General features: G+C 38.0%; 1 protein-coding gene across 5 annotated transcripts in view; it reads left to right on the top strand.

Annotated features, from left to right (window-relative positions):
* Window positions 1-21,738, top strand: part of nphp4 (nephronophthisis 4) — a 185,780-nt gene that overhangs the window by 77,747 nt on the left and 86,295 nt on the right. For all 5 annotated transcript variants that reach the window (XM_008413093.3, XM_008413092.3, XM_017305948.2 and 2 more), the window contains 3 exons: window positions 5,036-5,254; window positions 5,767-5,899; window positions 9,526-9,578. In XM_008413093.3, the coding sequence (XP_008411315.1) occupies window positions 5,036-5,254; window positions 5,767-5,899; window positions 9,526-9,578 (405 nt within the window). The remainder of the gene's footprint in view (window positions 1-5,035; window positions 5,255-5,766; window positions 5,900-9,525; window positions 9,579-21,738) is intronic.

Genomic DNA, 21,738 nt, shown 5'->3' with positions numbered 1-21,738 from the left:
TTGCTGATGTTTCGGTGGTGAATCAGGCTGGTGTAGTGCCTCCACTTCCAGCTCTTCTTGTCGGCTGGGAAACGTTTTCCGTCGTCTTTAATGTACAGAACTTGTCCTCCACACACAGTTAAATAATATTCCTCTCTCCCACATCTTCTTAATGCCCTGCAGGAGTTAGATGATTACCCTTCCTGCTTCGGGTCACAGCGGTGGAGTCTTTGTTTCTAACCCCGTTAAATGTTTGAAACAGACAATTTCATTATTTGACTGGAAACAATGCAGCATTACTCTTCTAATCCATTTTGATGGATTCTCCCCTTAAAAAATGTTTTTGCTACATGGAGCAAATTATGTGTGAAGTGACATTGCCTGTTATTGTTTTCAGTCGAACTTTATGAAAAAGTTTCCTCCCTTCTTGTTTGCACCTTGGGCCTACGTTTTTAATTCTTCACTTCCAAGCGCACTCTGGAAACATGTGCCGGTTTTCTTTCTAACTGAAACTTAATGGCTTGTTTTGAATATAGCCTTTAACACTCAAATCAGCAGTGTAATCACACTGTGGGGAAATAACCCATTGATCATTCTGCCTGTATGGACATAATGGCTAGCCTTACAACAAACTTTTAATTCAAAAGACAAAATCTCTGATTAATATTTTTTTTTGTCCGTGTCCATAACACTCTAAGTGCAAAAAGTTATACTTCTTCTAAAATATAGTCATTGATTTAATGTCTCTTTGCTGTCACCAGCCAGCATGCAATTGATTAAGACTCAGTGTGCTACTGTGGTGCTAAGAATAAGTCGATTTTTCCTGGCCTTTTTTTTTCTTACATTTATGTCTTCAATAAAAATCTTCATCCTATGCATACATTGGCTAACTACCTCCTGCTGTGCTCTGATTTTACCACAAAGCCATTAAAAGCCTTGTACCTGTATATAAATAAGACATTGCTGCACTTTATTCAAGAAGTTTCGTGACACAGTTTTATTGTTAGCAGTTCTGAGATGTACAGATTAAAAGATGAATAATAGGAAGTTTTTCGCACACACTTCTGAATGGGGTTATTATAATCTTTGTTTTTATAAAACTTTGAGTCTCTGACATTCCCTCTTTCATGTTTTTTGCCAGCCCGAGCTGTCAACACTCCATGCTGTTCATCTGTAGATCCTGCTCTCTCAAAGCACTTTAAAACACCACCACACTGAGATCATGACAGGGATTAATGCAGTTTTTACTTTCACAAGGAGCTGTTACATAATTCTTTCAGTTTATTCTAATACAATGTTCGGGCCTTAAGAAATTGATAAAAAAAAAAAAAATCACTGTGGCAGGAGAAGTATTACCTCTCTCACCCAGTTGTCCTAAGTTTTTTCGCAGGGGGCAGTGGATCCGCACAACAAGGTTTTTGTTGAGAAAAATTAGCTTTACAAAGTGAGTAATACTCTGATATCTTTAGTTTATCTTTTGGTTTAAACATTTGTGAATTAATATTTTGCTTTAGTTGGTATTTACACCAGCTAATTCTTTTTTTGTCCTCATTTGTACTTACTGTGAAGACTTTTGAAGAAAAAGTCATTCATAGTTTCTTATGTTGGGGAAGACTGAAAGTCTGTGATAAGAACTGAGTGTGGGGCAGATAAAAGGCTGCAAGCATCCCAGCAGAAAAGACCTCTTGATTGGTCTTTTGTCTCCTCTTTTCTCTCACGGCTCAGCCGGGCGTCTCTGCTACTGAATCACTCCTGCAATAAATACAGTGAATAATATAAGAAATTAGTTGTATGTCATATGCTGAACACTCATTTTACTTCTTCAGTCGTGTTCTATTGGAATGCATACATTTAGAGATGAAGTGTGTGTGTGTGGGTGTGTGTGTGCGTGTGTGTGTGTAGGCAGGGTTTAAGTGGAGAAGGAAAACATTCAATTAAATTTCCTTGCAATTTTTAGCGGCGACTTTCTGGGCCATAAAAAGACTTTTGGCTCATTGCATCATTTTATCATAACTTTGGAACTGAAATAGTTTAATGTTTCACATAAAACATTTTATTAATTTGACCACATAAGATGGGAAAACAGCAATGTCTCAGGAGGGATCACACATCTATCTGTTTAATGGCTGCCATATATTTCTGCAACTCCAGTTTTGAGAAAACGCTGTTAAAATCTGTGCTTCTTGGGGATAAAATCATAGTTTTAAGATGGCTACGTGTCCGAGGAGATGGGGTGTTGATCAGCTTTAGGGCTCTCTTAAAACTTTAAAGCGGTAAATGCACATCGTGAAACAAGCAGGTCCCTTTTGTATTTGGGTCAAGCATAGCTATTGACTACATGTATATGACAAGTAAAGCCACTTGTTTCAGAGCCACAAATCAAATACACAATGCAGCTGCTGTAATCTGAGATTGGTATATTGAAATAGAACTAAGGGGCGGACAACAACAGACATATGAAGTATTACAGGGTTTATATAAGGTGTTTGTTTACATAATAATTAAAAGCGAATATTCAGATCTCTTTAACCTTTAGATTTTGAGCGCTGCGTCCCTGCTGGAGTGCAGTATTCCTTGCACTGTTCAAAATGTCAGCTCCATTAACCTATCCGAGCACTCGACTTTGGGCTTTGTTAATTGGTCAGCAAGATTACTTTGCATAATGCAAAATAAATTGACATTTTGAATCTGCCCTCAGCAGAGATCGCACTCGTTAGTCTTCGCAACAACGAACAACATGATTGTCGCTTTTGTTTAGCTCGTAAGGACCTCTTGTGGCTAAATTAATTATAAGTGTTGTTGTCAAGCTGAAAGGATGATTTTTGAAAGGCAACAAAAGTTTCTGGAAATAATAATAAAAAACAACTTCAGAGGACTTACAGTACAAAGTATTTTCCCCCTCCTGATTTTGTTATGCATACGTGTTTCAGACCATCAAACAGATTGTAATACTACATTAAGATGACCAACCTTACTACAAAAAATGCCAAATGATTATTCAAATTATTTTATCTATGAATGGCAAAGGTTACTCAGATCAACATGGTAATGTCTAAAATAGTCAATTTCCCCCTTAAGTCTTGAATCAACTTTGATTAAGTGCATTTTTGGCTTGATTTCACTAGTTTCAATCAGACCTGAGTGACTGGCTGAACTCCAGAAAAAAGAACGACTGGTTAGTCTGGTTACGTGGTAATTTAATTCTGGTCTAAGCCAGTGAGTCAGAAATGTTGTTCAGCATTGAAAACAATGGGATAGGAATGATTCTGGCCTTGTGTTGGCAAACAGCTGATGTGAGCTTTCAGTCACCAGTAAACCTCTTCTCAAACAAACTTGTTCTTTTAGCAATTTGGTCCTCCCTTCAGTTTTTCTTGTGGTGTCATACGCCGCTCCAGCTCTCCTGCTGTGCACCGCCAGTGAAACACAGTACATCAGATATGACTCTCTGGCTCAGTAAGGGGATACAGAGCTGTGTGGAAATGGATTAAATCAATCGGTGGAGGCAATATTGTCGCTTTCATTTGGGCTTCTTCACACGAAGCTCACTGGAAATCAACCATTGGAATACATTTTTCTGCCTCTGGTTTTCAATCTCAGTATAATGTAGGTAGGTAACCTACATTATACTGAGATTGAGTTACTTTATCATAACCTTGAGTTAAAAGAACTGCATTTTGAATTTCAATCAAAATGTATAATTAACAATTATTTCAATTTTAATAGATAAACTAAACGTCCCAGCCTGCACTCTACTGTCATATAACATTCTACTCATAGCTTGCTAAATGTAGTTTTACAACAGCATCCCAATAAAAATGATCAGTTAGCTTCTTCATAATGTTATCTCTCTTCACTGGGTTATGCTTAATTGTTAAACAGTTTTAAATTTTAATTTTGCTCTTAGTTTAAAGTAGTACAATCTCTTGTTGTTTTACAATGTATGTTTTTTTTCATTCCAAAGACCTAAGCTTTAGAAGTTGATAAATCATTTACTGTTGCAGTTGTTTTTTCCGTGGTCACTTGGTAGAAATTGTTAAAATTGATTCTAAATTATTACCTGCAGTTCTTGTTTTTCATATTATACCTGGTTAAAGGTTCTGTATGACATTTAGATTAAATATAGCATTTGTATGAGTAATGATCCGCTGTATCAGATTTTTGTATGAGGCATACGAGTTGTGATTAGGAGAATTGTACTCCCTCAGCGAACCATAATATGCTGCGCTTTCTTCTAAATTAACAAGGACTTGCAGGTTGTACTGTATGGGTAATAATATATACTGTCTCACATTTGATTGATTGTAATAGTTTAAGGTTCAGTTTTTTAATCAATTCGGCAAAATCTCATGTTTCTGCTGTGGGTGATTTAAAGCACAAGACTTTTCCTCCATTCTTTATATGTCTGAAACAGAACAGCCCTGATTCTAAACCAGATTAATACACAGCAAAGCAGCTGAAACCATGTGATAACTCTGTCTGTATTTCAAGTAGTTTTATTTAAGGTGCTATATTTAGTAGTTAAAATAGGGCTGCATGATTTTTTGACAAAATGGCTTTCCGATGTTATTGTGAACTATTGCAATGATTAATATTTATGTAAATTTTTCTCTGTACACTTAGTCTTTTTCATCATAACAATATCTAATCCAGGTCATTGAGATCTGTTAGCCATGAGCATAAGGGACAGCAAAACTCCTTCTTAGTGACCAGATATATCACTGGAAAACATGTGAATGACTTAAAACAGTCATTTTCTGTATAGTTCTGTTCCGCACATTTATTGTGTGATGACAATTATGTACATTTCAGTGTATTTACATCTGCACGCTCAAAAAACCCAATGCTTCTGAAAACAATGGAGACAAAGTTTAGACAACGTTTTGCCCATCCTAATATCCAAGTTATAGTTTTTCCCTAATGATGGGGTGTTTTTTGTAAAATTTCCAAATCCTACATAGTTAGACAAATACTCTAATTCCAGGTGAAAGTTTAAGCAGAACTGGGTAAGTATCACAGTGTGAATTTTCTTTTCTTTTCTTTTTTTCTATTCTGATAGCTATCTGCTACCTCCACATCCAGAGCTGCCTTCTTGCAGTGCCTTCGTTGGGGGATTTGGTGCCCCTTCCAGGAGCCAGCTCACTGGAAAGGCAAAGAGGTACAGCTCGTTCTGCAAGGAGGTGCAAAGCCAAATCCTCTTGGAGTGATGGTCTACAGCACAGAGGCATCTGTCCAGACTCACAGCAATGCTGCAGTCTCGGCTTCAAGCACAGTCCAGGTAACACAAAAGCTCAAAGGGAATTATATGAATGTCTGAAAACGTACAGAAAGGTGTTTAGACTAATTGCTTTTCTTGGACAACTGCAAGATGGTGCTGTCTCTAGGGAAAAAAAACAACAAAAAAACCCCACTATTTTTGTTGTGAATTGTCCGTATTGTCAAATCTCAACAAAGATGACAGCTTAAAGCTTTGCTCCAAATATTCTAATCACATTGACTGAAAATTGTCTGGAAGTTTCTCCCTTTTAGAACGAGAGTTAAACAAAGAAAGAGTGTTAAGATTCTCTGATATTCCACACATATGCTGTCAATTATCACATAGTTGTTGTTATTACTGTTTTTTCAAAGTACTTTTTGCACAGTGTCCTTTTCTTGTATGTTTGCTGTTTCACTGATTTCAGCCCTTAAGTGGCTCCAGAATCTGTGCTGTTCCCTTTAACTGGAGTGAAAGGGTTCTTTTAACGTTTCTCTTTTTGGGCACTGACATGGCTTAAACTTTCTCCTCTTAAGGAACGCTCGGAGGCAAAGGATGTGATAAGATTTTGGCTGTTTTCCAGTTTGGAAAAGAAGCCATCCAGCCCCAGGGTATCTCTGAGGACTAAGCAGGAGGATGTGCCACGTCAGAAATCATCACCTTCACCAAGTAAATATCCTCATTTAATTCACGAGGACTTTTTGAGGTCACATTAATTACTCTATAAGTAACAGGATAAATGATGTAAGAAAACATTGTTTTAAAGAAAGTGAAACGCTTCTTCTTCTTAAAGCTTGAACTTTATTTTTCTTCTAGCCACTTGGTAAAATGCACCAATAAACACTGTTTTTTTTGTATATTTACCGATTTGAACCGCTGTTGCCAAGTTTAGCTGATTTCTCCTGAAGAATTATAAAAATATTTTTTCCTTGCCTTCCTGCTATCATTGCTCATTAATTGAGGGTGACATTACATTTTCTTAAGAAAGACAAAATCCTAAGAAGGATCACATTTCAAGCTGTCTTCAGTATTTCTTTATTACTGGCTGTGAGTTTTCCCATTAGGTTGTAGATTCTTACCTAAACTTTGAGATTTTCTAAAGCATTCACAAATTCATTCTCAGTAATTCACATTTATGTACTTAATGTTTCTTTCATCTTGTTTATAGAGCCATTTATTAGTATTTATACACAACCACCAGTGCTACTTAGTTTGTAGTTTACTGCCAGGCAGTAAACTAACTCCCTCTCTCCCCCTCTTGGAAGCAGCAAGGCCACTGTGGTGACGTTCCTCAAAACCACTAATCTGCCACTGAGTCCCTCATCTTATGGTTGGCCTGCAACTTCACTTACTCGGACCAGCTGGACGTCTTCTGGAGGCGTTCTGCTTTGTAAATCCTCTGTTACAAGCTGGATGGCCGGTGCAGGTGGAGGAGCGGTTCATGTGCCACCGCAGCAAGTTTGCAGGGCATCAGAGTAGAGCGTTGCTGCTGTCACCAGCTGCAGTCGGAGGCTGTTTGACACAAGGTGCAGCCATGTGCTGAAGAATTCACTGGAGTGGCAGCTGAACATTCTGACCTCTTATCAATTCCAGCCTATCACATTACTCTAATATTTTATTTTGACAATGCGACACATTTGTTTATTTTATTTTTTTACACAATTCAGATCTGAATGAACCGCAGTCAGCGCAAGGTAGAAAAAAAGATGCTTCTGAATTTCTCCTACCCAGGCAGGGCGCTGCCATTCTGCCCCGACGAATTAAGCACGTTGGTTCCACAATATCCTTGCTAAATGAAGTTTTGAATCCCGAGCTTTAAAGAAGTCTCCCGCTAAAACCGAGTTCTGATTAAATATTCTGTGGCCGCTCATACCCGCGAATAAATGATGTGCCACTGTCTGCGTGTCTTATCGAAGGCTATACTGCTGATTTGTTGTGATTCTAACGGTGAATTGATTTAAAAGTGTGGTTACGCAGCCACTCCATCCCAGCGACGCATTAGGAACTCGAGTGAACCCTGGTTGGGTAATTGATTATTTCCCTCCTAATGAGACTGTTTACTTATCTCAGGAGAGAAGAATAGCGCTGATCAGGGCTTGTGTCACAAGAGTGCAGAGAAGGCTTTTGGCTGCATCTATTGATGACATCTTAATCAGCGTTCAAGTGCTTTTACAGAGTCACAAAAGGAGACTGAAGACTTGGGCTTGTTTTCAAAGAAGAGTGATATTATGAATTTTTCTTTTGATTGATGTTGGTGATCTCTGATGGATTTATTAATTCCTTTCTTTGCTACACCGTCATCTTTATGTACAATAAGACATCTCCCACATCTCCTCTGTGACTGTAGAGGACGTGTTACATTCAGTTTGGACTTATAATGCGTTTACTTCCTTTGTGGTCTTGAAATTTAGAATTTATAGATTTGAATTAATTCTATTTTCTTGTCTGGACAGTTACATTAATTTGTTTCTGATGTTTTAACATATACAGGTCCATTCAATATTATTATTGAAAAGCCCATTTATTTCAGTAATTTTATCACCAAGTAAAAAGCAGCATATAGCTTATACACAGATGGATGTTTGAAAGCCTTTAATTCTCTTGTCACTTGCTGACGAAAATCTTCCCCAAAGACTGATACTGCCTCCACAATGTTTCACTGTGTGGATTTTTTGTTGAGGGTAGTGTACTGAATTATCTTCCTCCTTTACATAGTTTTTCCATGTAGGTCTCACTTGTCCTATTAACAAATTTCCCATGCCTGAGCTGTGGATCCCTGCAACTCCTCCAGATCAGAGGGATTCAAAGTCATATAGGAGATTTAAAGTGTTTCCACTTTGTCAATTCTCAAAATGTTGCTGCCTTTGCCCGGTCTGTCAGATTAGGTGAAAGGTGTGATGTACTTATGGGTTGTGTTTGTTTTAGGCCAAACGGTCCCTCCAGATATGGGGAGTGAATAAGTCGCACTGTCCATTTGACAGATTTTTTTTCACTTGAGCTCTAACTCCCTCAAAATTCCTATCAGCCTCTTGGCAGCTTTTTTCTTAATGAATGCGTAGTCGATGCAGTTATGTCATTCGCTTTCCACAAAAGTTCTCTACAAGTTAATATTTCTGTTATTTTTTCTTTTTAAAGTTGAAAATCATGTATCCTTTCCTTCCAATTCAGGAAGGGCAGGATATATGTGACAGACATCTTTGTGTCTGTTGCCTAAAGTCCAGATGAATAAATTTAAATTTGTGATTATGACATGACAGAATGTGGATAGATTCGAGGGGTTTGTGTTTAAATGCGTTCCTTGTATGTCCCCCTGGTGTTTTACTCTTATGCAGCCCACCTCTCGTAAAGCAAACAACTGTCCAACTCTGGGTGGAGAGCTGTTTGTTCAGCTGTCACGACAGCCACTCATTGATCCCAAACAAACGGCCAATTGCACATCAGTCCTGCTAACGAGGTGAATCAAATTCTCCACGGGCTCCAAAAGTATAACAGTGAGAAAACAGCAAGCCCCTAAAAAGAAAATGGTTGCCGGGGGGGTTGATGCCATAGCGAATTTGTGAGAGAAAGCCAGCCAGTCTCATAACATGTCCACTCTGTATGCATGCAGTCTGAACAGATGGGAGCTACAGCAAGACACCGCAGGCAACTGAAGCAATTTCCAAAAGGCCAGTGAAGCCCAGCATAAAGAGTGAGGCAGAGTTGGAGAGGAGGACAAAGAGATGCTGGAACGCCTTTCATTTCACCATTGCCATGGCTACCTACCAAAAAAAAATCTCAAGGAAGCATTGTTACTCTTTAAACTCAGCGAGCTGTCTAAATCTGACTCTGGCTCTTGATCTGTGTGAAATTGGATAGATTTGTCATGTTTGAAAATAGTGAGGGATTCAAGTGTTCTGTGGAGTTATTTACTTTGCCCGGGTTATTCGGTACATAATGTTACGGTTTATTCATATACCTCTGGATGCCAGATTGCTTCAAATCCAATCAGTAGAGAAGCAGTTTATATAAGATGACATTTTACAGTTAACCTCAATTCTTTCTCACTAGCTCGTATTCCATTAAATCTTTAACCTATAAAATAATCCCCTTCGATGTACTCAGAGCATGCAGAAGGCACTACAGCGCCGTTATTTCAACTTGTTAAACTCTGAACTGAAAAATCTGGTGTGTTGTCAGGTGACTTGTAAATGTAGACCTCTGCAAGAATACAATATGAAAAGCATCACTTTTCTAGGATTGAAGTTGGCAAGTTTGATTTGTTAAATTTTTTTTTTATTAATTTGCTTGTTTTTCAGGTCGAAAACAGATCACTCCCACCTCTCCTCCTGAATCCCCTCGAGGCCCCGGGGTAAGACACCTTCTTAGTCATTACAATCCATATGCTAGTGCTATGGAGTCACATGATATACAGCATCCATCTGTTATGCCAACTTTTTGCACATTTTTAAAAAAGAGAAATGCAGTACCTTAAGAGTATTCAAACTCATTAAGTTAAAACAAGAAATCTTTCTATATTTCAGTGGATTTTTATTTGGTAGACACACACCAAGTAGTGTATGATTGTGAAGTGGAAGGAAAATTATTTGTGGTTTTCTTTTTCACAAATAAAAATTAGTGTTGTGCAAAAAAACAAACAACCAAAACTCCAGCTAGTTTTATTCTTTACACATTTTTTTCATGGTAATTTTTTAAAGCAATATTGTCCTCCTTTATGGTGTCCTACACAATTATATATAAATATCTGGACGCAAAAGTTGGTGAGACAGCAAAATGTCCAGCCTTGTCTTCTTGAAATAACGACAGACCTACTGGGAAAAGAGTTACCAGATGAATCTGTAATCATATGCCACACTCATAATGATATGTGTATGATTTATATGATTTTTGTTGCGGTAGCACCTTGAAACAGATGCTTGTTTTCCATAAACTAAAATGGCGAGTCCTTTAACCGCATGTTCATTGTTTCATTGTTTAACTGATGTGACTTGCTGTATTAGAGCCGGAGCTTCTCTGAGTTGATATATTTGTTCTTTGTAATACACATTCAGGGTAGAGCTTTGGAGGCACTAACAAACTTGGCTGACCTTAAGTCACGTGAGCTCAAGGTACTCCAGCGCCTATGTGGCTGTATTGATCACAGCAGCATGACAGTTTCTCATGAAGATGCACCCGAAGGCTTGAAGGTCACCCACAATATCCAGAAGCTCTTGCACTGGCCGTTTATTACCCAGTATTTCCCCAGACTTCCTGCAGTCCTTTTCTAATATTACTTGTTACATCTGGAGGTGAACATGGTATTTAAGGTCTGGTTGAATCATACAACTCACTTTTATGTTGGAAATCATTGTATTTCTAAGGGAAAGTATTTTATTTAATATGTACATATGAGACCTGCTGAGCTACATCTCAGTCCAGTGCTCCTAAGAATGGTCGTAGACGACATCATGGACGACGTGCTGAAGGTGGAGTGTTCAGAAAGAGCAGGAGCTGTTAAATTGCGAAGTCAAATTTCTATCAAGTTATGTTTGATATATATGTAGCACTTTTCTAACAACTGAAGGTAAGTTATTTGACCGTCCTTATAACTGTGCTTATAATCTAAACCTAACCAAGGACCTTTTATTGCTAACCGTAACTATGTAGTTGTAGTTTCTACCTGAAGTAATGCAGGAACTGATCAAATATCTTGAGAGTGTTTAAGGCATTTTTATTACCGTGTTTCCCCGAAAGTAAGACAATGTCTTACTTTCTTTTTATCCCCAAAAGCCCCACTATGTATTACTTTCGGGGTATGTCTTATATTGGAAATAAATTGTCGAATTTTTTGTTTTAACCATAAAATTAACATTTATTAACAACCTGAACAGTATTGTATTACCGTATTTTAAGCAGGAGGCGGCAGTGACAAGTGCAGGGGACGGCGCGGTGACGTATGGAGAGGGGGACGGTGCGGACGTGGGCAGGAGGCGGCGCGCAGCTAGATTAGAGGGAGGCGGCAATACCCCCGTGTTTCCCCGATATGTCTTACTTTCGGGGTACGGCTTATATTAGCCAACCCCCCTGAAACCCCTGACATGTCTTACAATCGGGGGTGTCTTACTATCGGGGAAACACGGTAGTTGCAGTATCTCTGTTTTCAGCTCAAATAGCATATATGACAGAGTTAAAAAAAAAAAAAAACCTCTACCCCTAGGTCTCCTTGTTCAACAATGTACTTTAGCCAAGACTTATAAAATGATTCCTGTTTGGAGCCAGAAGCTCGTTGAGCAGCCTTTATGCAAGACTACAATTTGTTTTGTGTTTTTTTTTTTTCCCATGTCGTGTAGACAAGGATCATAAATCTCAGCTAACACACACTTACACTGTCTTGTTTGTCCTCAAATATAGCAGGTCAAACCTATAAATTTTGCTAAATGTCAAGATAAATAACTTATCTGCCCCGGGTTTGCCAACATTGTAAGCAGGAGGTACAATTGAGAACAGGCTTGTTTACAAACATTTCTGTCTTTTATTTTTTCACCTGTATGAGCACCCGGGAACATTGTGGATGTCAAAATATTCAGCAGAGTTTTTCTGAAATACTCAGCAGCCACATAGCAGAGGGGGAAATAACAGAAGTGTGTGGGTGCATATCTGTTGGAGATGTTATTCCTGATGAACGACAACAAAAGGTCTGTTTGTGTCAGTCACAGAACACTTGAATCACCTCGGAAACCTTGCAAGGATGGGGGGAGAGGAGAATTACTGATGATGATAATCACGCCTAGTTGCATCCAATCAGATTAAATGTCACATTAGCATCTGTTTATGTCAGAGGCTTCCCACAGGCAGCTAATATAGTACTGATCAATCCCTCTCTAACTTTGTAATATATTTAATTGTTCCGTGATTATCCTTCCACGACATCGAGTGCGAGTTCAGACGGCTTCTACTATCCGGTTCTGAGCAGGAACTTTACACTAACCATATGCTCCGAACATATGTGTTGCTGATTTGTGTACATTGTGTGTCCTGCCTGAGCTCAGCTGAGCTGCGGGGCGTAACCATCATCCTTCAGCCAGAGTGGAAGTGCCAATGGGGACTGGGAGTTGTGATAAATGGTGCTCTCTCTATGAGGATGAGGCTGAGGACACAGGCATGCACACAGTACCACAGTTGAGTCCAAGCGAAGAAGAGACGATATCAGCTCTGTTTCAATGCCGGCTCCCTGGGCAAGAAGTGGGTCAGTTTGTCGACTCATTTTAAATTGAACCGGCGGGGGCTGCGAGCCACAGCAGCGCTGCACCCCTGAACTCTACAAATCGACCTTATTTTGATTAAGCTTCCAGGGCAGTGGGATTCCACAAGTGAGCTGCTCCCAGCAGCCGAGAACAGACGTCTGTGGTCACTCTGGGCAGCTCTTAAGGGACATTAAGAAAAGGTGCTTAACTGAATACACTCTTCACTCTCGAGAGGATCCAAATTTTTAAGCTTAATTCCCAAATGATTTATTCTAATGTACTGACTCAAATTATATTAGACAAAAAAAAGATTATTTTCACTTTTTTTTTCTTTTCATGTCTTTCATCACATTCTTGAACATTCCCTTTGCAGCTAACAAGATCATTTTCAGTAAGGGTTTGAGGTTAGAGTTCAGCTATTATTTAGGAAAAAAAGGAGCAATTAGGCTTGCCTCAATAAAGAAATATAATGTCATAAAAGAGAAAAAGTCGATTTAATAAGCTGTTAATACAAATTGTTGGAGGGGGGAAAAACTTAAGAAAAATTAGGGACCACTTCTGACAATTTCAGGATAATCGCAAGCTGAATTCAAAAACACCATCATAAGCAGCCAGTCTTACAAAGAGTTAGCAAACCTTCAGTTTTAATCTGTTAAAAGTACGTTGGTGAAAAATTGGCCTTGAGTGTCATTTCAAATGCTGCTCTCACCACATTTAAGATTGTGCTGTTTTTCAGTTGCATTGAATTGTAGTTTAACGTAACCCTTTAATCCTTCAAATTTGTTTCTGACTTTTTATGGGAATAAAAAAGTAGTAAAAAATCTGGTGGCAAAACTGCAATCTCTCAGGTGAAGATGTTATTGTCAGTAGCATATTTTCCTCAGGATAAACTGAAATAAAAGTGAAAGCTGTTGCAGAATTCTTTCTTCTTACTAATGTGGTTTGGAATTAAAGGTGTGACGGCAATTGTTCTACAACTCCATAACCATATATTTGAGACATCAAGCGTTTCAGCATTCAGCCTGTTTTAAATGTCAGACTTCTTTCAATTAAAGTCAGCTTTAACTGAACTCTAGTTTGTCTAGAAGGTCTGGTTTATTTTGGGAGGTGTGAATCAAGCTTTGATGTGGACCAAAAAAGCGAACTTTGGTCCGTTTAAAAACCTAGGTCTCTGTTCGGTTGAAGTGAACTCTGGTGCAGTGTGAATGCAAGCGTACAGGAGACTGCTCCAAAAGCAGGAAGTGGGATACAGCTCAGGGCATTCTGGGTAAATACAACCAAAACAAACATTGTAGTCTAGCGCTAGGGGAGAAATAGCTCAGTCTTTTACCAAAGACAAAAGAGAAATCCTACAACCTCTAAATACTCTATTTTTGTTTAGATTTTGTGAAGAAGAAAGTTGTGCTCATGTCTTCTTTGGAGGTTTTTGTGTCACTTCCTTAAGTCATTCTTGGTGCAGCACCACTCAGTTTTTCAATTGGTTTGGTTCATGTGATACAGTGCAGTGTGAAAGCAAACTGCACCAGCTGAAAATGCAACAAATGTTGCAATTTTCATGCCCAATCAAACATAGTCCACGCCTGTATATTTCTGGGTAAATCAAGAAGTGACAAAGCAATTAGTAATTCTATCATTTCTTAGTATCCAGAGCAGGAAGAGTTATCTAATGGCCATCCAGGTCCTCCAAGAAATGAACGAAACAGAAAAACACTGTGTGAGGCTGAGCTGTTGATCACTGAAGTCGCACTTCTGTCTAATTCAGCATGACTTGGCCGCATTTTTTCCCACTTTTTCAAAAACCCTGACATGGGAAGAGCAGCACAAACATTTTCCCTTTCGTAACATTGCCCCCATCCTTTTCAACAGGGATCCGAAACGTTGATTAATCTGCAACATCCTCCGCTGACACACCTCTTTAAACAAGCTCCATGCACATTGTCTTGTTTGCTGGCATTGTAGAAGCCTGATGACTTTCTTCTTGCTTGCATAAATTATTGATCCTTGACGCTCTCCATTTGCCACGGTGCTAAAGATTTTGTGTTATTTATAGGCTGCATTTGGAATGATGGCGGCATTTGTTTGCCTCTGTTGATGATTATTTCTCTCATGAGTTCTCACATTGGGCAGCGGTCAGGCTCCAGGGTTGCGTTCATGTTCTGCCGACCCAGGTGGTCGTGTAGTCAGTGGGCTGAAGGTGAAGCTGTGTTCTACTTTGTTACTTGGCATGGGCTTGTTTGGCAACTGGCACCGACTCTGTGCAGCCTAATTTTAGTTCCTTTCCTTCACAGAGACTAGTTGTGCTGCTTTATCCTTTTTTGTAAGCTAAAGATGAATAGAAGGTTGCTTTTCTACGTTCAGAATAAAAATCTCTTTGCTTTCCAGCCTTTATTCTTCCATGTAAAGGAGTTAGAATCTCTCAGTTCATTCATGGAGCTAAACTGTAATTTATGAGAGAAAACCGTTTGAACTGAATAAAGACAAAAGTCTTCTGTGAGTCAAAGCTCAAATTGTTTTTGTGCCTTTTGATGTTTGAAGCTCTTTCACTAACTTCCTTATAAATATAGAAGGGAAACTTTTAAGTTTTTATAAACGTGTGTTTTTGGAACTGATTCTCTTCAATGTTCACATCTTACAAGGACCATTAGCTTGAAAGTTTTTCTGTTAAAGCACCTTGAATTTATTTTGTCACCTGACAGCCACAAGTATCCTTTATTGGGATTTCAAGTGATAGTCATGAATAATTGTGATCAACAAAATTATTAAAATAATTCATAAAAGAAGTACATTTGTTCCAATATTTTGAGTTATGTTTTTACCAGATTAGCATGTAGACTGACAGTTTGCTCATTTATTGTAAAATAACATCCATTCAGATGGAAAACATCTGCCAATATAATTTGTCTAGTTTTACCACAGATTATTGATCAGACCTAACTCTGGAAGGTAAACTTTAACTCTTTTGCTGCCACTAATGCCTATTCTTCCAGGGTTACTTTCTACTAGGTGCTGTATATTTCAGCACAATGTAGCTGTAGAGTACATTTGAAGATTTGCCATAAAAAAAAAACCCCAACAGAAAATATAGTGGTGAGACAAGTTTCATTTGTGGTTATTAAAAACTGTACATTTAGATTTTAATTTAAATCATGTTTAATGTGAAACTAGTGAGCTAACAAGTTCATATACATTTAAATTAAAGTTGATTGTATTTTTTCATTTTGTTTAACTCAAGACGATGGGTTTTAGCAAAGCATAGCTGGCAAGAATAAACAACGTTTGCGACTTTCATGAACTTCACCATACTCCCCATGCTGTGGATGCATACACTGGGTGATAGTGTAGGAAACTCCCTTTTTTTTACATCAGAAGGTCTGAAGGAAAACCAGACTCAGGATGGTCAGCCATCTGCCTACACCGGTGGGGGGTGAGAAAACAGGAAGAGAACACAAACAATTTGACGCCAAGAATTTCATGAAGTAGGAAAACACATTGTTGCTCAGTGATAAAGATGGTGTCATCTTGGTTACCGTGGTTATTTAAACCTATTTTTAAAATAGATTTGTCATCTTTGTTTGCTCTTTTAATGTATTTTTGTTATATTTCAGCCTTTTCTAATGTTCTTATCTCCTCATATGTGAAGTTGTTACCCATTCTTACAGCTACCCCCACTAGTCTCCATGTTACTAAAACTCTTTTTTTTTGTGTGTGGTTTTTTGTTGTTTTGTTTTGGACTCCCTCTTTGGATTGGCTTAAACCCTTCTTATTGTTTGCATGTCTATCTCTGAGACCTCCCGTTGAAACCTTGATTTCATGCTACGGCCTCTTCCTCCCATGCAGATGTTCAGGAAAGAGGCAAATGAACACTGATGTGGCTCATTAAAACACCTGGCCCAGAGGAAGTCATGGTGCTAGAGCCGGAACATTTGAGAATTCAGAACAAATTGTGAAAGCGTCTCAGTTTAGGGGTTAACATTCTCTCCAAATACTACCTCTGTGACATTTTTTTTCTACTTTTCCCGGAGAGAAACTCTTTTTCCAATATGTTCCACAGGATGCCTGACAGTGGCTTGAACTTCTTGTGCTTTTCAACCCGTTCTTGTTGCTCTTCCTCTGCTATGGTGTGTTGTACCTGCACTCTTCTCAAATTATTCATCATCAATAACCCAAATCCTCCTGCCTGCCAGGTCTCCCCTTGGGCCCTCTGTCCTGTCCTGTGCCAATGCTGACCAAGTAACAACTTCCCCATGTGAAAAATGAAACCAATATGGAAATACCAAAAACTGCAGTTTCTTAAATGGACACTGGAGAAGGCCTAAGAACTCCCGTTGGTCCCCCAAGTTGAAAAATGACCAGCATTAGTGCAAAAATAAACATGTTTCTGCCCTGGTCAAATTAATCACTGTTAAGGGTTGTACTGCACTGAGTGACAGGTGTGTTACCCAGTGGACACAGCTGAGTTTTGTTTTCTCTCAACTCCGTCTGCAAAACCCAAACTGGTGTAACCTAATTCTTGTATAAATATTTTTTAAACCGAAGCTTATCAGAAGGCACTGAATTTTTATGTTCAGGTGTAAAATTAACTTTTGATAATCAATCTTTTATGTGGAAAAATGTTGTCTTTCACCTCCTATGTATGATTCCTACATATTTCTATAGTTAAAATTTCATAATATTCCGTAGTTCTAGTTTTCCCAGTCTTTCTAATCCAAGTATTAGTGTGCAAATACAAAACTGTATTGACACACAGATGGCTAGATAGATGGTTTTCCAGTACTTCCCTTATTTAGATTGAATGATTTCTTCTGATTATTGTGTGTTGTAACAAGGCGGCCGTTTTGCGGTTGGATTTTACGATGATGAAGATTTCAGGAGGCAGAGTCAGGTGGTAACAGCAGTGGGTTTATTCTCCTCACAGCATCAATACACAGACAATAATTATTCTCTTCACATGTGAAAACTGAAGGCTTAAATAGTCTCAGCTGTGTTGGACTCAACCACTTCCACTTCACAGTGGGATCTCCCTTAACAAATCTCCACCTATTTAAATAAAATACACTTTAATAAATATAAACATTTAAATTTACTTTTTATAAATATTTCATATTTTATCCTACACCAAATGAAACACCACAAAAACCCATAAACGATTATCTCCCCACACTTTTCAATGGCCTCTCCCAGAACCTATAAATGGTGTCTGGACCCCCGGGGTAGTATTTGCCCAAACACCCTGGAGAGGACACAGAAAAGACAGGTGAGTCACTCAATATCAGCACTCCACACTTTACAGATTATGCACACACATTTGTTCAGTTTTACCCACCAGTAGCTCACTGCTCTGAGTAACAATTATCCTCCCTCCACAGGCAACCAGCTCACTCTCCAATGACGAGCAGCTGTGCAGAGCCCAGAACAAAAGGCTACATGCTAATTACTAAAAATACTCAATAAATACCATTAAAACTTTGTGTGCAAATTGCTATTTATGTACAAATCTCTGCTTAAAGTGCAGTGCTAAATAAAGTGCTTGTTCATAAAGTGCAAAAAGTGCATTTAAAGTGCTATACAGTGATTTAAGTAAAAGTAGACCCAGTAATGAAGCTCTCTTCATTACATGTGTACACGACAAATCTAAGTGCTTTAAGCCTCAACTACTAACAAATGTGGAGCATCCAAGCTGACAAATAGCAACACCGTGATCATAATAATGACTTGTAATATGAGCTTTATTTCTATACAGTTGCATGAATAATTTTGACATTTAAAGAATCTGATGCTACTCATGAAAGCAGTTTTGTAATGTAGTTGGTTTAAAAAAAAACAAAACAATTCTTTTGCCCTAAAATCTGGTTCTGTTTTTTTTTTTTTTTCCTTTTTCCAACCAGTAGTGTTTCTTGTGAAAAATATTAACACATTCTTAAAGTTCACTACCTCTTGTTGGTTGTTCTGGTGGTTGAACACACATTTTAAAATACTTTTTGAATCTCCAAATTATTATTAGTCAGATTAATTTCTGTAATTCGTCAAATGACTTGTTTAAGACGTAACACTTGCCCTGATTTTGGATTTGAGTGGAAAGTCTTGAGACTTACTTGTGATATGCAAAACAATGACTTGATCCCAGCTCTACTGAAATCCTTTATCATATAGTATTTCCCTCCATTAGATTATTTTTCATACATACCTACAATAAAGAGAAATTTTTCCAAGGCTTTGTAGCTCCTTCAATGTCACTTTCTGGCAATCATTTTTAACTATCAGCATTTATTTTCCAAGCACAGCATTAAATTAGCGCCTGAGAGTTGTGAGTGCTGACATATTTACACCCAACTATGTTACGGGGGTTTCAATTTGAGAGCTTAAAATTTGAGTAGCAATGTGTTTAATGTATTAATATTTAGCAAACTTTACATCATGATGGCTTCTGCCAGTCTTATAAACTTATTTCTGCCTCTTATTAACTTAATTATAGAGTCAGTTCAATTTTTATTCTCAGTCAGACTCAAGTCGGGATTCTGGCTGGGCCAATCTAAACTGTCAATATTTTAGTCAAATATTAAAGATTACTTTAAACTTAAATCTGCCAGGGGTATGAATATGTTTGGGGTTAGCTTTGTGTTTCTTGAGCGTTGCAATTTTAGAAGCTCACACAGAGAACTGGACGCTTCCACTGGCACCATTTAGAATTTGTTAGAAACCCAAATTGGCTCAGCTTGGTAGCGCTGCCTCTAAGAATGGGTTGAGTGGGGCATTTAGTTGTGGCATAGGTTTGACTGCCAAAGTTGTGAGCTCAGCCTGTGTGCCCTTACAGCCAAGCAGATCATCTGCTCATATTTTTGGCCTCATATGATCTTCATGTCGCCATGTGTGTGTGAATGTGTGTGCGTGTGTAGACTTGTGTGCGTGTGTGTGTGTGTGTGTGAGATCTTTTCATCCTTGGTCTGTCTTCTGTCTTTCACACCCTCGATGTGCAGAGCACAGTGACTCACTTGCATGTGTTTGTAAAAAGGGTTTCGGCTCAGCGGTACTTGCAGGACCTGACTTGTGACATTACCCTGGCCTTCACACTTTTGGCATTTTGAAATGTGTGGATGTTTTAACCATCATCTCGGTGACCAAAACAGCCCATTTTAGTCCTGTACATCTTATGCCTAAATGATGAGCATAAAAGATTGATTCTCCAAATAAGCAGAGAATGTAAACTGATCTTTTTATATATACTTGTTCATTTATAAGATGAAATACAGAATGGGAAAATATAAAAACATAACTTTACATTTATGTCTTTATTTATTTTCTTCATTGTTGATTTTAGAACTTGCTTTCAAATATTCCTTAATTTCTTCAGTTTTCCCAGACGTGATTAGTCTCTTTCCATTTTGCTTGGACTTTTCTCTGCCACTTTTTCTTCAGCACTTTTATAAATTCATCCTTATCTGGATTGCATATATAAAATTTAAAAGAGAATTCATCGTAGCCACACACAGTAAATCCCTCTGCTGTGTAGTTACACACAAAAAAACACATGCTTACATCAGATCTGCACACAGCCCACTCATAAAGTGCGACGCTCTAGACACATTTCATAAAGTTTGTTTTGCATAAAGTTTCTAACAAATTCATCTGCTAACATACTTTCTATAAAATAAATTGTTTTGGTTCTTCCTCTAATACCTGCATCATACTTATGTTCTGTTGTTCATACCTTTAAATTTGCATCAAAGACGGGAAGCCTCCATCTGCAAAGTCATGTATCAAATTGTGGGCTGAGATTTAACAACTACTTGCACATCTTCAAAACTATGAATAGTAAAAAAAATTGCTAACTTAACCTGGAGGTGGGAAAATCAAGAAAGGTTGAAAATAATAATTGCAAACAATTGTGGCACAGGTTACTGTGACACTCCTATAATTCATTCAATAAAGCAAGCAGAAGTGTCCAAAAAAGATTCACCTTGTGCCAAACTACTTTGTTTTAAAATCTCAGTTTTTTTTGTTTTTGTTTTTTTTTTAAAGGTACATTTGTATCTAAAAGTACTGCTTTTTAGGACCAAATTCAAAAGCTCTTTTTTTCCCCTTTTTTTATTGGGTACTCATTCAATATGGTACCAAGGAAAAATCTAAATATCTCAAATTAAAATCCAGTGCAACCAACTGCATTAATAGTCACCTAATCAGAAAATAAAGTCCAGCTGTGAATTATTCAATCTCTACATAAACACAGCTGTTCATACTTTAGAAGGGCACAATAAGCCCTGTAACATATCATTTGTTGTGATCTATTCTTTCCACTCAGTCTGTATCAATGCCTGTTGTGCCAGTTCTATAGCTATGTGTAATCTATTATACTGTAGATTATAGCATAAACTATATAAGGCTATATTGTTAAACATATTTATGGGTTGGAATCCATTAATAGCGCTACCTCTACAGTCTAACTTACCCAGCTTAACAGCTGTAGTGGACACTGATGGTAAATCTGTGCTTCTTGTTTGGGAACATCCATGGCTCATAAAGCTTGATGGGGTCACCCATCGATATGTCGATGAGTTCACCATAATTTTCCCAAACGAGCATGTCCTATTATGCCTCTAAATGTAACCCTTCCTGTTCATGGGCCCAAGTAAAAATATTATCCCTCAAATTATAAAATCTTAAAAAGTTCAGAACTTTATTCATAAGCATTAAACTCCATTTAGTTACATCCTAACTTTCTACGTCGTTTAACTTAACAATCGTAGCAAGTGGCTCTGTGGACCTTTTTATTTTTATTTGTTTTTCAGCTTATTCCTGCAATAATTGCATTTCCACATATTCCACAAAAAAATACCAGTAATCTTTACCTAGCTCTATCTGTTGTTATTAGGTTGGAAAATATATGTAAATATCAACATCCCATATAATAAAATGCAGCAGACAGGAAGCATTTAAATTGATTACCTCACTGAGAAGTTGAAAACATACAGTCAGTAAAGCAGTTCTGAAAGTCGCACGCCGCTGTGGTTTGTTATTCCTTTCTATTTAAAGCATACCTGTTCTCAGCTTCCACTATCTGCAGCTCAGGTTCTGTGCTTCCTTCAAATGTGCTGTCAGAACACTCATCTTGCTTTGCAGACAACGTATGTCTAAGTGTGGTTGCAGGTTGCACTGATGATTTCAGTAAAAAGGTGTTGAAGTTGTTGATGTTTTATTTGCAGCAGTATTGATTATGGGTGTTAGGCAAGCGAGCTAAATGTCTGTTTAAACCCGGAGCACTCTCCATGTGAAATGGAGAGGATGTGTGAACTC

This window comes from Poecilia reticulata, chromosome 7 (genome assembly GCF_904066995.2).
Source record: "Poecilia reticulata chromosome 7, P_reticulata-male-v2, whole genome shotgun sequence".
NCBI classification, from domain to species: Eukaryota; Metazoa; Chordata; class Actinopteri; order Cyprinodontiformes; family Poeciliidae; genus Poecilia; species Poecilia reticulata.
Note: the sequence above shows the minus strand (reverse complement) of the source record. Positions and strands in the feature narration are given on the sequence as shown.